Source organism: Candoia aspera, chromosome 2, assembly GCF_035149785.1.
Source record: "Candoia aspera isolate rCanAsp1 chromosome 2, rCanAsp1.hap2, whole genome shotgun sequence".
Classification (NCBI taxonomy): Eukaryota; Metazoa; Chordata; class Lepidosauria; order Squamata; family Boidae; genus Candoia; species Candoia aspera.
In genome coordinates, this window is record NC_086154.1 from 249,007,116 (window position 1) to 249,025,168 (window position 18,053).

At 40.0% G+C, this 18,053-nt stretch overlaps 1 protein-coding gene across 2 annotated transcripts in view; it reads left to right on the forward strand.

Moving 5' to 3' along the window:
• Nucleotides 1-18,053, forward strand: part of NPR3 (natriuretic peptide receptor 3) — a 68,485-nt gene that overhangs the window by 9,908 nt on the left and 40,524 nt on the right. For both annotated transcript variants that reach the window (XM_063295770.1, XM_063295771.1), the window contains exons 2-3: nt 4,060-4,182; nt 10,526-10,692. In XM_063295770.1, the coding sequence (XP_063151840.1) occupies nt 4,060-4,182; nt 10,526-10,692 (290 nt within the window). The remainder of the gene's footprint in view (nt 1-4,059; nt 4,183-10,525; nt 10,693-18,053) is intronic.

The following is an 18,053-nucleotide window of genomic DNA, read 5'->3' on the forward strand; positions in this document are numbered from 1 at the left end:
GTACAGCTCATCCTTCAGCCCACTAGGCTCTGCAACCTTGGTGTTATCAAAGTCCTCATCTTTTCATCAAATAAATTACCATATAGTTAACTCTATATTTAGGGGTAGCAACTGGGAGTCATTGAGCTGACTTAAGCCCTCAAAAGTCCTTGCTTAGGTCTAAGAACCCATTTGGAGATCTAGTTCATCTTTCTCCATAACCTAGTTTTCCTCTGGCCATGCCTTCAACCATTGGTATAAGAATTGGACAAAACAGATTGCAACAGTGTTAATTTCTATATATCAGGGAGGTCATAGATCGCAATATATTGAAGTTCTTAAAATAATAGTATCTACACAACTCATTTTTCTCTTTTCGACCTTCCTGAAAGAGAAATACAGTAGTGGGAAATCTTTCAAATTCCCTCTTCCATTGCAAAAAACAATGACCTTGAGTTTAAAAATCAGTCAGGAAGTCTCAGGAATATGCAGTAATGATGATTGCATTTGTCCATAAATTGTCTGATAAATATACATCTAGACATCAGAATAAAGAGTTTTAGGGATGATCTGCCAGTGATCTATTACACTTGATACAGTACTGTGGACAACTATTTCATACCTACCTTGGAATTACACAGAAAAGCAACTGCTATTAACTCATTATGATCCAGGAAGACTTGTGAATGAATCAATGGAAACTTCTTCTAAAGAAGATGAAAATATTCTTTGAGGCAATATTGTAATTGCTAGTCTGGAAAAAATGTGCTGAGCAAATTGTGAATGGCTTCACACTCTCTATTAAGAATTGCTCCCAAATGCCTAGTTGGCAGCTATGGCCAAAAATGTTTTTGTCCACTTTAAGTAAATTTCTGGGAAGAGATTAGGATTGTTTGGATCTGTTTTCTAAAAATGTCAATTTAAAGTCTTTGCCTTTTCAGAGCTGGGAGGAAGAACCATTTTCTGTGTCCCTTAAAACTGTCATAATCTGATACCAACAGCATTTATGCTGACTGGGCCCAGAGACACTGCCTAGGGGAAAGTCAGATGAGAGACAGCTTAGTCCGCAGCTGGACAGTGGGCAGAGCAGGAGGTTCAGGAGGGACCTCCCTAAGTTATCAGGCTATAAAGGTGACAGTAGGAGATTTGTACTTTCAGATTTGCAAGATTCTGTTAATGTAGCCTTGCATTAAAGTAGAATTAGCTCATCTGGTCGTGTTTCCTGTCTGGTCTACCTGGTAAGGCTGACAAGGGCAGTGGAAAAGCATTTCTATACAAGTGCCAAAAAATCTACATGGTTATGACAGGAGTCAGGTTGAATTTGACAGAGTCTTTATCTTGACCTTTCTAATAAGGTTACGATGCAGGAATAGATTTTAAATGGATTTCTATGTACAGTAGTTGAATTTCTGATGGGATCTGAATGGCCTAGAGGTGCTAAGTTTGGATAAAAAAGTAGGGTGCAGCATTGAATATAAATAAATGACAATAAAATAGCCATAAACTTTTTGTGGAGCACTGCCAGTGATAACTCTCCTTGTGGAGGAGATGGGTGGTGATAAATGTGATAAATAAATAATAAATAATAATACAGGGCTGCACATATTCAGAACAGGTTTCTCAAAGCATATTAACAGCTTCATCTTTGGAAGGCTCATGCAGCTGCTTCTAAGGCTGTTCCCAGGTGTCTGAGCATGGTATACATGTGCAGCCACTTGGCTTTACTGGCAGTCCTAGAGGAGGTCTGATCTGTGCATGGATACACATACAGATGGTCCCACCAGATTCGGGATGCAAAATCTGGATGGCCACTAGAGGGCAGAAAAGAGACACAGATGACTAACCCTTTGTTGCCTTGTAGTGACTATCCAGATTTTTGCAACCCAGATCTAATGCAGACAACTGGGGGAAAGCTTTAAAGCAGCGGTATGAGTTTCCCAGAGGATGTGGCTGTTCTAATGCTTCAGGGAGATATGCTTTGCTTTCACTAATGCATTTTGAGAAGCACCTCATTCAAATGATTTGCATAGCCCTAGTTGCATGTGCTTGGTAACTATCATTAATCTGTTATAAATTAGGTGAGAAGATCTAAGTGCAGTGATAATTGATAATATAATTAACTCCTCTTTGGTTTTAGACATGCAAATGGAGATTTTTTTTTAAAAAAGTGTAATGTCATAGCATGTATGTATGTGTGCATGAGAGAGAGAGAGAGAGAGAGAGGAAGATGAAAGCCAACATGTAGTGGTTAAGGTGCTTGCAAGATTCTTTGTAGCTTTACAATAAAGTAGAAGTAGCTCATCTGGTCTTGTTTCCTGTCTGGTCTACCTGGTAAGGCTGGCATCAATCTTGCAAGTCTGAAAGTACAATTCTCCTGCCTTCAGCTTTACAGCCCAAGAACTTAGGGAAGGTCCCTTCTGAGTCTCTTGCTCCGCCCACTATCCAGCTGCAGGCTATGCTCTCCCTTATCTGACCATTCCCTAGGCAGCTTCTGAAGCCATTAGTGGACAGCTAGGACTACTGAATGGAGCAGAGCTTAACACAGTGAATACAGTTCTGTTTTCTGCTGCGCACAGAAAAAGAATATTATCTTAAATAGCTTTAATGAGCACAGAGAAATACAGGTTATTGATCTTACACACTCAGCCCTCCCAAGCATAAAGAATCACACGCTTAGACAAAGTAGGTTTAAAAGTAAAAAGAGTCTTACTGATTTTATTCTTGGTTCAGTTACATCCATCTTTGGTGGAAAAATGAAGTTCCTTTGTTTCTTCTGTTCCCTAAACTTAATGAACTCTTAGCCCTCATAGCTGCTAAGAGCTGTGTGGAGAAAATGGGAAAAATCCTTCTTCAAAGCCCAAGCATATGGCCATAATGGAGGGAGAGAGAGCAGCATGCTTGCTGCCTCCTCAGTCAGTAGAAGAAAGAGGAAGAAAGAGGAAGTGGGAGGGACAACAAACAGCTTCCTCTAGGAGCACAGAGAGTTGCATCATGGGATCAAGTCATCTATATGCTAATGAGGCATGCTGATTTGCCAGGACCTCCAACAGCATATCTTTGCCCTGTCTCCCAGGGTCTTTCCCACATACCATTACAAGTCAGGGGACAGGTTCTCGTCCTCCTTTAGGCACAGAGCTTGGGCCAGTCTCTGTCTCTCAGCATTAGAAGAGAAGTCAGAAAACATCTATCTCCCAACCACACTGGACCAGTGTGGTAGATTATGGTTTATGGTTTCTAATCAATGAAGAAGCATCTCATCTTGTAGTGGATTAATTCGGGTTAATTATTATTCATTCGTGTGTGTGTGTATAATATAAATTAAATAAAATGTTTATAATGTATAATGTGTATTTGTAATATGTATATATTACATCATATATGTAGTGTATGTGTATGAATTCAGAATGAGAACTGTTCCCAATTCTTTTTTTAATTCATGTTTGTGTCCAAGTATGAGTCTTTGATCGTTATAAGACTTCTGCTTTTCTGAAAATTGTCAAGCATTATCCAGCCAATGCTAAGCACTTCAAATGCTGTAAATAACTAGTCAGATCCATGATCAGCTCCTGGTAACTGGACAAGTGACATCCATTCTGACCTGTCCCTGGTGTCAGTCCACTGCTCTTTCAAGTAGATTCCAGGGGTATTCCTGATTTTGTCCATCCACCTTATCCATTGCCTTTCCCTCTTCCTCAACTTTTCCAAGCATAGTAGTTTTCTTCTAGTCCATCATCTGCTCATATCACAGGTCCAAAGTGTATGGATTTCTGGGACAATTAGTCTTTATTAGTCTTTATTTTAGAGTTAATGCTTGCATTAAATCAAGTGCTTAATGTTGGTTAACTTAGGAATTGCCGTCTTGTAAAGGTGTCAGTGAAACTTGTCCTTTCAGTGGCTGTTTTTTCACATCGAATATCCCAGTCTTGTTGATATCCTTTGTACAGCCATGATTTAAAAACAAAAACCAAACAACTAGAGGACCGTCTGTGTCATTGTCTCCAGCTGTTCAGAAACTTGACAGTCTGTTCCTGGTCTTTGAGGAATGGCTTCTTATCTGTGTTTTCCATTTATTTCCACCAGTTGTGATCATGTGTGCCAGCGGTGACGCAATACGGAACATCATGTTGGCTGCACATCGGCAAGGAATGACTAGTGGAGACCATGCTTTCTTCAATATTGAACTTTTCAACAGTTCATTATATGGTAATGTAATTTCTTTCTTCCAATGGTTTGCAAGGTTTTTCTAAACACAGTAACATTTTAGTGATGGTGTCAACCTTTAAGCAGGCCATTGCAACTTTTCAAACAAGCAGTCACAGGATTTATTTGAATTATGACATTTGGCAAAAAAAGAAACCAAGCAAGCAGACCCATGATTAATACAGGGGAAGTTAGTTTTTTTCGTGTTTGCTTCCCATGCTGTTTTCAGAAAATTGAGCCATTAGGCTTACTTTGAGAAACAATTGTTTGTCTGAATCCACTCAGTGAGCTCTGTAGCTGAGCCAGTGTAGTTCTGAATATGCATTACTGTGATGCTATCATACTGAGGCATCATTTGGTCTTCTTGAACCATTGATATAACAATGGTTATAAAAAGTAAAAGAGCCCACCAGACACGCTTAATTCATAGTGGGCTCAACTCTCCCATTTGCTTGGTAGCAATATGCAAGTGATTTGTGATAGTCTTTCAGCTTTTCAGTCTAGCCTATAGTCCTGGTATTTCACTGTGGTCTCCTTCTCCAGATGCTAACCAGGCCTGATCCTGCATAGATTCCAAGCCAAGCCAAGAGAAAGCCAGGTGCTGTCACCTGCTGAGATCCAAGTTAGTACTGATTGATTGGTTAATTATGTGCCATCAAGTTGGTGTTGATTGTTAGCAACCACATAGATTGAGCATCTCCAGGATGATCTGCCCCAACTTGGCCCTTCAGGTCTTCCAATGGACACCCATCACAGCTATAATCAAGTTAATCCATCCTGCTGCTGGTTGTCCTCTTCTCTTTCCTTCCACTTTTCCCAGCATGATGAACTTCTCAAGGGAGCTGGGTCTTCCCATAGTGTGTCTAAACTATGTTAGACACCCCTTGGTCATTTGTGCCTCGAGGGATAGCTCTGGATTAATTCCTCCCAATTTAGTGTTCTCCTGTAATGGTTTGTGGCGGTGACCTTGGGAGACAGTAAGAGATGATCAGATAAGAGGCAGCTGAGCCCACAGAAGGAGTGGGATGTCGCAAACATCACAGAAGGGACCCTCCCTAGTTTCTTGGACTGTAAAGGTGAGAGGGGAGAGATCTACTTTCAGACTTGCAAGATTCTGTTAATGTAACCTTGCAATAAAGACAGAGCTAGTACTTCTGGGTATGCTTCTTGTCTGGACTACCTCACAAGGCTGATATCTCCAAATGTTCCCTCATCTCAGCCAGCATGGCTGATGGACATAATGCCCAGAAATAATGGGAGACATAATCAAACACATCTGGAGGGCACTAAGTTGAGGAAGGCTATATTTGTTTGTAATGAAGCAACCTCTGAAAGTAACATTGGCTACTCATAAAAATCTTGACCAGAAAAGCACAATTTGTTCTCTCTTATTTGCTGAGCTCGGGCTGGGAATTTAACTATTCTGCCATTCAGGTTCTTGTTTGGGTCATACTTCTTAACTTGCACCACAAGAAATTAGTTGAGTGTTCCGTGAAAAAATAGTTCGAATATTTTAGTTTTGTCTCATTTTTATTAGTTCCTTCTTTGGGTAGTGAGCTTCAGTGGCATGCCATCCATGGTGCAGTTTGAGGAGGGACCTGGACACATAACAAATGGAGCTTCAGTTGGAATAGTGGAGCTTCTTGCACAGGAATTCCCCAGGGGAGCCTGTTTAGATGCAGGAAAAGCTTGCCATCTAAGCAAGTGTGTGTGCGGTTTCTGGCTCTTGCAAGTTTATTTAATGGACAACGTCCAAGGGTTGGCTTTCGTGTTTGGCTTCATTGAAAGTTATTTCTAGGAAGCAAGTTTGTTTGCTTGTTTATTTATTTATTTATATCATATTTATAAACTACCCTTCATTGAACTATATCACAATAGTCTGTGTGTGTGTGTGTATGCCCTTGCACATATATAAATAAATTGCATAGTTACACAACGCGCAAAAGTACATTGCAAAAAAAAAAAAATCATAAAAAGCAATGAAAATACAGTTCGGTATCAACCCACCATTGTAAAAGGTCCAGGTAAATATTAACAGATTGTTCAAAACTGAAATGATTGCAAAGACTGCATTAGTCATGCTTCTGTAGGACAGGTGTTCTGTTAACACCGCGTCATAGACAAGAAAGCTTTCTCCCTAATTGATACATAATATGTATAAGCTGAACCAGTTTGGTGTAGTGGTTAAGGCATCAGGCTAGAAACCAGGAGACTGTGAGTTCTAGTCCCGCTTTAGGCACAAAGCCAGCTGGGTGACCTTGGGCCAGTCGCTCCCTCTCAGCCCTGGGAAAGAGGCAATGGCAAGCCAATTCTGAAATCTTGCCAAGAAAACTGCAGGGACTAGTCCAGGCAGTCACCAGGGGTCAAAAACTGACTCAAAGGCACAGAAAAACAAGTATAAGCTTCTTTAGCTTTTCCTGCAGATTTTAAGACATAGACAAAAATAGTATATAAAACATGCCTATAGTTCTTTGTCTCCTGATCCACGGAGGGCTTTAAAGGTAAACATCCAGCATGTTGATTTGGGCTTTGGATCAGTGTAATATAAACCTCTCTGGTTATACTTGCCAAAATTTCTGCAGCTGCTCATTGGCTTAGATAAGCTTTTTCAAGGCAGTTCTACATGCCACACATTATTGCAGTCCCATCCAAAAGCTACCAGGTCATTGGCTGCTATGGCCATATTATTACTATGGATCTGGCCAATGAGATGCCCTGGAGAAAAACCACTTAGTGCTACCAGGATTATCTGGCAACATTGGATCCAGAAGTATTCTCAAATTATGCAGCTGATATTTTTCAACTTAACTGCCTCTTTTGTCCCAGAAAAACAATTAAAATTGCTACTTTTCTTTTGGAATAAATAAGCTTGTTTTTTAAAACAAGCTTATTTAATAAATAGTTTAGTTAATAAATCATAATTAGTTAATAAATCATAATGCCTTGGGTTAGTTAATAAATCATAATGCCTTGGGTTGCATGTTATGTCAAACCCTAAAGGGTTGGGTTCACACATTTGTTTTACTCCAGAAATATTATGGTTTAGCATGGTATAAATCCAACAGTGAGTTCTCTAGAAAGCATCTCATTACTGTACACAGATTAGATTTTTGAGTTTGCAGATGTTTGTGGATATAGTCTTGCAAGCTTTGTAGTGCATGCTTTTTATTGAGTGACCAAATGGACAGAACTAAACAGGAATAGTAGCAGAATGGCAGCTGCAATATGGTGAGCTGTAAAAATCTGAAGTATCAGCATCGGTCTGCGATTCTGTAACTAGAAACAACCAATTCAATGAGTTTGGGTGACACACTATTTCAGCAGTAGTGCATCTAACCATTCATTCATTCAATATTTGCATACCTTCCTTTGTAAGTAGCATCTCATGATTATTCACAATCATGGTCATTCACAAGAAAAATCAATGGAACACATCAAGACAAAAGAACAAGTTGAAAAAATACATAATATTCTGGTAGTGAAAATTATGCTTTCTGTATAACTGTATCTTTATTTCTCACGTGGCTGGCAAGGTCTTCCATGTCTAGACTAAAGTTATACATAATAAGCCAAGAAAAAGCATATACCTTTGCAGTACAAGAACCTATTAGTTGTGAGCTTGGCTGCCTCCTCCTTTGGTCCTCTGCCTCAATAGAAAACAGCTCACATCAAAGAAATTATGCAATAACTGTGCAGGCTTTGCCCATTTCTGGCAGTAGATAGAAGACAGAACCCTGTACCACATGACAGGCTTCGCTGGGGAGAATTATTTTAATTACGTATTTGATGGATTACAGGGCCACCCAACTCAAACAATGTGACTCTGGGTGGTACAGAGCAAAAAGCAAACAATAAACAAACAAACAAACAAAAAGTAACCACATAACTTTAAAAAACCTAGCCAAAATATCAAATGATGACCAAACATGATAATTAAATAACCCAAAGGCGACTCCACTCAACTGGATCCAAACACCTGGAGAAAAAGCCAGGTCTTAATAGCTTTTCTAAAAGCAAACACAGGGCCTGTGTTGTATTGGAGGCAAGATTATTCCAGAGCACAGGGACAGCCACTGAAAAGGCAAAGTCCTAGGTCCCATGTGATGGCGAAGTCTGAAAAAGGGATCCTGTGGTATGCCCTCCCCATGGGAGCATGTGGGGTAGGCAGATGTTCTTGGGAGAAGCTTTCAAGTGACAACCAGCACCTTGAATTGCACCTGAAAGCCTGTTGTGGAGTAGCTGTGTCACATGGGTGTAATGAGCTATGCCCATAACTACCGTCCTTAAGCCACTGCTTTCTGGATCAACTAGAGCTTCTGGATGGTCTTCAGGGACAAGGAACCCCCCTCGGAGGAAGGAGAAGAACCACCGTAAAACAACGTCCTCCACTTCCAGCTCCCTCAGCCAGTCCAGAAGGATACCATGGTTGATGGTACCGAAGGCCACTGACAGATCAAGGAGACCCAGGATGGGCAGAGGCAGAGCTGTCTATAAAACATGGAGCATTGTTCTTTGCAGGAACACTAAACTTTTTCAAACTTTTCATTTCAAAGAATGTTGAGATGCTGTCATGGCCAGTGGAAGTGGTGTGGTAAAAATTCCACATTCTTTGGTGGATGCATCAGAGACCCAACTTCCTTCTTTAGCTTGAGTGGAACAAAGGGAGGTTGTTTAGTGGTGAGGACCACTAAAAAAGTTTAGTGGTCCTCAGAAGTACAGTGCACTTGTGAGGAAATATCCTGATTTTCTCCCCAGTGGTGTATCTGGAACTAGGAAGAAAGCAAGGGATTATCCCTGACTTCGTAATAAAACAAGTCCTTCATCACCCAGGTACTTCTCTATCTCACTTGTCCTCACTTGACGTGGGTGAGATAATACTTTGGCAACAGGAAGAAATGGCTGTTTTACATGCCTGGCCTCCTGATTACAATCACAGTTATTCATTCTGTTTTGGCATTTGAATCTTTGCATTTTTAGACGTGTCTGGTGTTTTATGTCCAAAGTTGTTAAAGAGACAGTGTGACCTTTACTCTTTAACCTTTTAGTTTTTTTTACAAAGGACACTTCGTCCCCATATTAAACTCAGTCTCTTCCCTGTTTGTTTTTCAATTCTTTTTTCTTTTTTGCAATGCAGAGCCATCCACTATCTTCAGATCAATCCTGTACTTTATTTTTCTTAATGCAGGACTTACACATGGATTTTCCACTAGACTGAAGAAAGAAAGATGGATTCATTTCTTTCCTATTTCCTTCTCTATTTTTTCTTGTAAATCAGCAATTTCAGAAGGTAAAAACCAGACTTACAGGTCAGAAGTACAGCAGTTTTGTCCTGGAATTCTGACAGTGCCTAATATTACAGGATACTATCATTTGTCACTTTTGATAAAGGTACTTTTCTAGTCCCAAAGGATATGTTCCTCTCCCACTCTTCGTCCTTTTCTTTTCATCCTGAATTTCCTTCAAATAATTATCTTTCTCTTTTGTAAGTTTTTAAATGTAATTCCTTTTTTATGTAACTCTTTATTTCAAGAATCCATATTAATTTATCATATAGGAGGCAACTACAGTTAAGGAACATGTGAGACCTATGAATTGCATTGAGATAGACTGAAGATGCACCAACTCAGGTTAATACAATTAAAATATGTTTAAATGTAGATGGATTGTGCTCCTAGAACAAGAACAGGGAATCTCTAGCCCACAGGCTGAAGGCCATGAGTTCCCCATCTAGGCACTTTTCTGTCCATCTTTGCTAAATCCTAAAGCCACAGAGGGAAAAAAAAGTTCTCTGTACAATTAACAGAACTGATAAGATTTTTTTTTCCCACTGGCTGGTCTTCAGCATCTTTCCCACTAACATCAGTAGAAAGTGTTTTAAAGACTAATTGTCAGGGGAAGGGACATTTTCAAGGAGAGGAGATAATGGTTCAAACCGCTTGAAACATTGCCCCTTCCTACATGCATACTGGAATCAGACTTTGAAATAATCTCCATTGGTATCAAAAGGAGATTTTTAAAGCTTAAATGCCACTGAGGAGGGGTACATTTTAGAGTATATTTGTGCAGAAGGTGTCTTTGTAAATGGATTCTCTGTGCAGCTGCAGGGAAAGCTCTTTGGTGACTCAGAAGTGGTCCCATCTACTTTACAGCCTGAGAAGACTCACTTGGAGCAAATTCAAGCCTTAATCTCAAATGATTCTCCTAGTGCTGCCCAACATACATTGTGTTGTCAAGTATTTATTGCTAACCCAGCAACACATGGGAAAATACAGGAATAGGAGAAGAGGAAAACAAGCTGTTTATAGTCCCTGGCTTGGAATTGTAAATATTTTTATTTCTCCCTTAGGAAACGGCTCATGGAAGAGAGGAGACAAATATGATCTTGAAGCAAAGCAAGCGTATGCATCCCTCCAGACAGTCACACTACTGAGGACATTGAAACCCGAGTTTGAAAAGTTTTCTATGGAAGTGAAAAGTTCTGTTCAGAAACAAGGGATCAACAATGATGATTATGTAAGTACATGATTACGAGCTTCAAGCATCTCTAAAATTCCCTTCAAATTAAATCAGAGATGACAGTGTGGTCTTTTCTAAACTGAACCAACATGTCTTGAGTGTTCCCAGATGCTTGTACTAGTCTCCCCACACCCTTGCTGTAGAAAATTGCTGTTTGTTTGTTCACAGTCATTTTCAATGGAGTTATCTTTGTTTTCATTTTCTTTCTAGATGTGGGACTTCTAAGGTAAGAAGTAGTGAAGGGAAAGAGTCCATAACCCATAACGCGTTTCTAGTTCTATTTTGTTCTTTGTTTTCCTTTAATTCCAATGTTACCAAATTTACTTGGGACGTGGGTCTCCAAATACATCTGCAAACATCTCAGTGGTCATGGAAGAACTTGTTCCAGAACATAAATGATAGGGGAGAAATGTATCTCAAATGTGCTATGGCCAAGGGAGATGTATGGGTGGATTGCAATGGATTGGCAGAGATTTATGACTTCCAATGCTTTTACAAGAGAAACAACAAAATGCCTCTTCACTTACATTATCATTGTAATTAAAAAAAGAAATTTGAGTAACCAGGAATGGATTTTTGTGTAAATGAAACATGACTTCCAGTTAGTTTTGATCTCCAAAACAAATTCCTGCACTCAGATTTTTTTTAAAAAAAACTTCGTGTGTGGCTTTAGCACCAGGCACCAGCTGATGAATCTTAGCATTGTAATACAATAGCAATAATATAGATTCTATAAATATGCCTATCTTGTAGTAGGGGAGAACTGTTCTACTGTACAGGAAGACAATGGTGAGTTCACGCATTATGCTAAGTTACAGTGTAATTTGCTTGCTTGTGTCTTAGTGTGTTGTGGGAACCAAGACAGTTGTGCTGTATTCCTGTTAACCATGGTTAAACATGCCTTGACTTAATACAGTATGTGAGCCAGGTCAGTAGGAGTTGGCTATTAGGAACTCAGATCAAAAGATTGGGAAGCCAAGTGCATGGACTTAGAATCACTTAGTTAAGAATGCCATGCAGAGTATTCAGTGGAGCAATGCAAGGAAAGTAGAATGTTAAGAGAATGATGGCATATGAGGACAACATGAATGGGCAGAGCATTGGATGTGCTGGTTCCTCCACCCAAGATTCTGTAATACCACCACTCTGGCATTGCTCTCCCAGTATATAAGACATCTTTTATAATGCAACATGTGGATTCAGACACAGTCAGTTTTTCATGAGAAGAAAAATCCTGGACGTAGCCAACTTGAAGGAGACCCTCTCTTAGGAGCACAGAGGTAACTGCAGTAGCAGAGCTTTCTTGAGGGGGAGAAGACACACAGTTGTTCTCCATCCTCTGAGATAATGGGCTTCTCTCTATTGGACTATTCTCTTGCTTGTGTCCTTTGATAGAATGATTTCTTCCCAGAATCACTTTGTGCCTCAAGGTCACCCTAATGCCAGTCCCAGAGATGCTAGGATGAACTCCTGCAGCCATTGAAATACATGTCTTGGGGGGGAAAAGGTGTCCCTCTATCTGTAGACATTTTTCCTGGGAGATGAAGTCCAGTTTTTTACATAGGGGTATATTAACCCTTGTTCAGCTCAGCACTGAGGCAGTGATTTGCTCTTTGGCCTAAGCTCTGCTATCTAGTTCCTACTAAACTGTCTATTTGCCATCCAACCCTGCAAACCCCTCTACAGCTGAGCGTGTAGGTACTTCACTGCCTTAATCTTTGGCATGGCCTGTAGCTATTCCACAGGTTTCAGTGATGGATGAAGGTTCACAGAAGATGAATAGACCACAGACCTAAGCATCAGGCTGTGTGGATAATGCAGCAAAAAAGATTGAGGATAGAGATTATCCTCATAAATCCAGGATAGAGATTTAAAATGACAAGTCCAGAACCAGGTAAATCATTAACAGATAGTCACTTCCAATGGTTATGGCTTTTGGTGCTAAAATCTTTAAAAACTTATTTGAAAATATGGAACTGGTTTTTTTAAAAAAAATGTTATTCTCAAAGGTAATAATGAAATTTTATTTATATAGGAGAGAAATTGAATAGTGAATTTGATAGAATTTCTTTCCGGATAATTTCAACTAATTTTGTCTTATAAAAATGTATGCAAGCACTGTATGGAAAACGTAAGGGTGCTTAATGCAGTTCTTTAATCATTGGTAGAAACGCAGTTACATCATAGTAAAAAATTTGCAGCAAAATATTGCACTGAATAGGTTAGTAACTGTGGACTTTCCTAGATGCTTTATTTTAGCCTTTTCCAACATAATGCCTTCCAAATACATTGGACCCATAATTCTTAGCCCCTATCGTTTTCAGCTGTGTTGGCTGGGAATTATGCATGTTGATTAAATACATCTTAAATTTAACCAGGTACCAGGATGAGGATGGTAGGTTTATGTGCATTTATTTATGGATTTAAATGTATTTTTATGATTATTGATTAGTAATGAAGTGCCATAGACATACAATAAATGACATCCATGTATATTTTTAGATAATCATTTAGTAAATAATAGTTAAAATGGCAATGGGTACATCATTTGAAGATCTGAGGGACCAGGTTAGGGAGAGATTGTCCTGAAGATTCTGTCAATGTGGTTGCTAAGAGTTGACACTGACTTGATGGCACATAATCAGTAAATAAATGGTTTAACTTCAATAAATAACAGATTTCAAATATTTAAAATTAAATCTAATCAGTTGTCCATTGTTACTACTACAAGACAACTGCGTGTTGCAATTCACATTGCTCTGCCTTGCCTTTGTATTTTATCTCCCAAATATGTTATGTGACAGAGAAGGTGGCAAAAATTTTAAAACGACATCCGCATCAGAGTTTTTGCTTATTCAAAGACACTGAGATGTAGTCTTTGTTATTTCACTTTCTTTTTCCCCATGAAAATAGTCCCTTTGGAGCTTCTTCAGGCGTAAAGTTTTATGTCAGCCATGGGGTGGTCTCCTTGAAAGTCTACCCAGGCCTTGCGTTTGCAGATAGTAGAAGAAATCACTTGGAAGTAAAAACCATTTTATGTAGACTTACACAAAAGATGACTTGGACACAGTATATCTAGCCATTTCTGATGCTCCTCAAATGCAAATCACTTTCAGTTGTAACCTTTGAACCCCCCCCCCTTTTTTTTGCAGCAGAACAATCTGGGTTTAAATTAGCATTGCATCAAAAGAGAATCTAAAGGCTACCTCAGGAATTGTGATTCTTTCTCCTGGCTCTTTCTCAGGAAAAAAGAAAAACAGGGTTTTTTTCTGCCTCTCATCCCGAGACATTAGTGTCTGTATAGAGACAGAACTGGCCACTTAGGACATGCTTCTTAAAAATGGTGCTTCAATTAGAACTTGTTTTTCTGGCTGCTATTAGGATCTAGTACCCTGGTAGAAAAAGGAACTTTGAAATGAATCTACCTATAATTTTTACAAAGAGAAAAAGATGGCACTTTGGACTTCCACAAGTAACAATTCAGATTAAAGCACTGAAGGCCATCTCCTGTACACTGCTCTATACTATAGCTCTGCTAGTATTAAAATGGTTTGTTTTTATTATTATATTGAATTAGAAAGTATCTTACATTATATAGTTTTTATTGTGATGCTGGTTTATATTGTGTATAATTTTGATTTCAGTTGTATTGTGGTCAGCTGTAAGTGCACACTGCATAAAATAACCACTCTTACAAAACTGTTATCTACATGCATGTCAATAACTGTGTTAACACTTTAAATATCTGTACTGCAGCATTCCTCCACTTGAAATCTTCCAGGTGGGTTAGAGCTGAAGTTCCCAGAAATCCTAACCAGGATATGCTTTGGGTTTGCTCGGAGTTACAGTGCCAGTGAAAGCCAATTTGGTGTAGTGGTTAAGGCACTGGGCTAGAAACCAGGAGGCCGTGAGTTCTAGTCCTGCCTTAGGCACAAAGCCAGATGGGTGACCTTGGGCCAGTCACTCCCTCTCAGCCCTAGGAAGCAGGCAATGGCAAACCACTTCTGAAAAACCTTGCCAAGAAAACTGCAGGGACTTGTCCAGGCAGTCTCCGAGAATCAGACACCACTGAACAGATTAAAAAAAAACAGTTCCAAAACATCTGATGTGGCACCAGGTTGAGGAAAGGCAGAATGCAGTATAAAGGCCCTTGGTCCCCAAGTTACAGCCTAAAAACACATGAAACAAGGGATGAAAGTAATTAGGTCAAGGCAGGACACAAACAACTTACTATGGTAAGAACAAGTAATTAACAAGCCTCACCTTGATTCTAAAAATGCTTTCCACAAACTGTGATTCAAATAAGTGTGATTAGAAGGTGTCAGATTTAAACTGTTTGATTTGGAATACTCAGGTCAATTTAACTGAGATGCCTAAGAGTGTATGCTTGCCAATTGCCACTGTGCTTTCTAAAGAAAATCAAGGTTTTTTTCCCCCCAAATATAGCCATTTGGCCAATACCTTATTATTACCCTTTCATCAGACCACAGATTGTGGGGTAGTTGAATCTTGACATTAGAATGTTTTTCTGACTGGCACAGCTTTCAGAATGCTCTTTGCTTGTATGCAGAATAGGAACACTGTATTCCTACATTAAGCAAATGTAAAGCTGATCTCAACTGCAATTACAGTAGATACCTGTTTTTAGCTTCCTATGAAGGCAGCTTCTTATATCAATCTCCCCATATTATCCCTGCTTTGTCAGTCAGCTAACAAGGAGGTAGATGAATGTTGAACATTATTAAAGTTATAAATATCAGCACACAAAATAAACTGGCGACCTTTATCTCAGTCTGGATCTGCAGAGTCTCCTTCAGATAACACCCCTCTCCCAAGGCCTATCCCATCTCCTCATTCTGCTGAAGGCTGTTGAAACTATTAACTTTATTTTGCTCTTTTTTCCAAGCTACGTAGCAATGTGTGTAAGTTTTCAGAACCTGAAGAAGGGGAATTCCTCAGTGACTATATAAAAAAAAAAAATTCCCTTCTCACCCCTGTGGGTGGTATGTGTCTTCCCCAGCTCAGCTCCTCTACCAGAGGCCTGGGAGTTTGAGGGTTCTGCGCAGTATCTTAGCTGTTCCTAGCACTCTTCTGGTCAGAGAGCTGTGATGTTGTTCCTGGGATCTGTTGGAGCCCCTCTCCCAGCTTGGGAGTTACAGCCCCAAGTGCCCCTACCACCACTGGGACCACTTTGGCCTTCACTCTCCACATCCTCTCTAATTCCTCCTTCAGGCCCTGGTACTTCTCCAGCTTCTCATACTCCTTCTTCCTGATGTTGCTGTCACTTGGCACTCATACTCCTTCTTCCTGATGTTGCTGTCACTTGGCACTGCTACATCAATCAACACCACTGTCTTCTGGTCCTTGTCTCCTATCACAATATCTGGATGATTGGCCAGTACCTGCCTGTCTGTCTGGATCTGGAAGTCCCACAGGATCTTAGCCCTGTCATTCTCCACAACCTTCTGTGGAATCTCCCATCTGGACTTGGGAAGGTCTAGCCCATACGTTGTGCAGATGTTCCTGTACACAATGCCAGCTACTTGGTTGTGCCGTTCAGTGTATGCTGTTCCTGCCTGCATCTTACACCCTGCGTTGGACTGTCTCTGAGGCCTCTCTGCACAGTCTACTCCTTGGGCCCTGTAGTGTGATAGACCCCTGCTCCTGTGGATCTGGTGCTGAGTGCCTGTTCTTGTGTTGCTACGATCAGGGCCTCAGTGCTGTCTTTCAGTCCAGCCCTTTCCAGCCACTGGTAGGATTTCCCAAGGTCAGCCACCTCACCTATCCGTCAGTGGCACATCCCATGCAGGGTCTTGTCTTGCCATGGCGCTTCCTCCGCTTGATCTTCCTTCCTTCATAGTAATGTGTGTAAGTTTTCAGAACCTGAAGAAGGGGAATTCCTCAGTGACTATATATATGTGTGTGTGTGCACGCGCGTGTGCATGCACACACACACACACATACTGTACATACATACATACACGTACTGTATATACAGTGTGTGTTTGTAGGTATGTGTATGTATATGTATGTATATATGCATGTATGTATATGTGTGTGTGTGTGTGTATGTATATGTGTGTGTGTGTATATATATACATAAATAAATGGTGGGGAGGTGGGGATTGAATCAAGGTAAAAGTCACATCTGGAACTGACTTGGCCACACACATTCTTGGCATTGGTCACAGCCACTCTTCGGATGCACTGAGGCAAAGATAAGTTATTTGCACCTCTGGATGTTTTAGACTTCAATTCCTATGATACCTAGCCAGTAGCAAGAAATTATGGGAACTGTGGTCCAAAACACCTGAAGAGCACCTGTTTATCTACCTTTAAACTGGGACGATGGAGTGTTTGCCAGTGAAAAGATTTCCCACTCCACTGTAACATTTTAGAAATACTTGCTGATATTTAACAATAATACATTCCATTGTCAAAGAAAGCCATACTGAATGATTGATGGATTGGTAGTGATGCGGAAGATTTCATTTGTATTTCTAGGACAGATTAACGCTGTTATTTTGCAAATATCGTGGCCCAGTTTTCAGGAGAAAAAAAGTGTATCTTTGGAAAAGTTATGTTAACAAAGACATACATTAGGGAACTTTCCCCAACATGGTGCCCTTGAATTATATTAGACTTGTCCTTCTATCTCCCTTATCAACATAGCTACAAATGCACATACTGGAGAAAGTTGCAAACAAGATGTCTTTTAGAAAAATTGCATACAGGCATGCATAATAGACTTGAGAAAATGACTGAATACGTGCAGAACTGAAATGGATCCTACTAGATTAATTGTCAGTTTCTATGAACTGATGCCCCAATGGTTATCCAAGAATTGAAATCTAAACAGTCCTTATCTGAGCATGGAGGGAGACTGTCAGGTGTCCTTCAGGAGTTTTAGACCCCAGCTCCCATAATTTCTTGCCATTGACCATGCTGTTTGAGTCTCATAGGAGTTTGAAGTCCGAAGCATTCAAAAATGCAAAGTTACGTATCTCTGCTTCAGTGCATCCAAGAACAGTGCCAAAAATGAACATGGTCCTTCCCTTTGAGATAGGATGTGATCAGAAGTGCCTCAGAATAAATTTCATTTCTGGGTTTGATTTCCAAACCAGATAATTTCAAAACAGGAAAAATATTAAAGAGAAACATCGTTGATGGAGGTTGCTGCTGCATTTAGCAATGGTATGTTCTATTGTTATCTCTTACCTCCTGAGAAAAGAATCATGGAAATTGATTTATGGTGCTTCTTCATGTCTTGGTGCCTGCATTTTTGGGCCGTTGACCCTAAAAAGTATAATCTTGGCCTTAAAAAGGAGCTGTGCCCAGAAGGGTAGAGACATTTGACT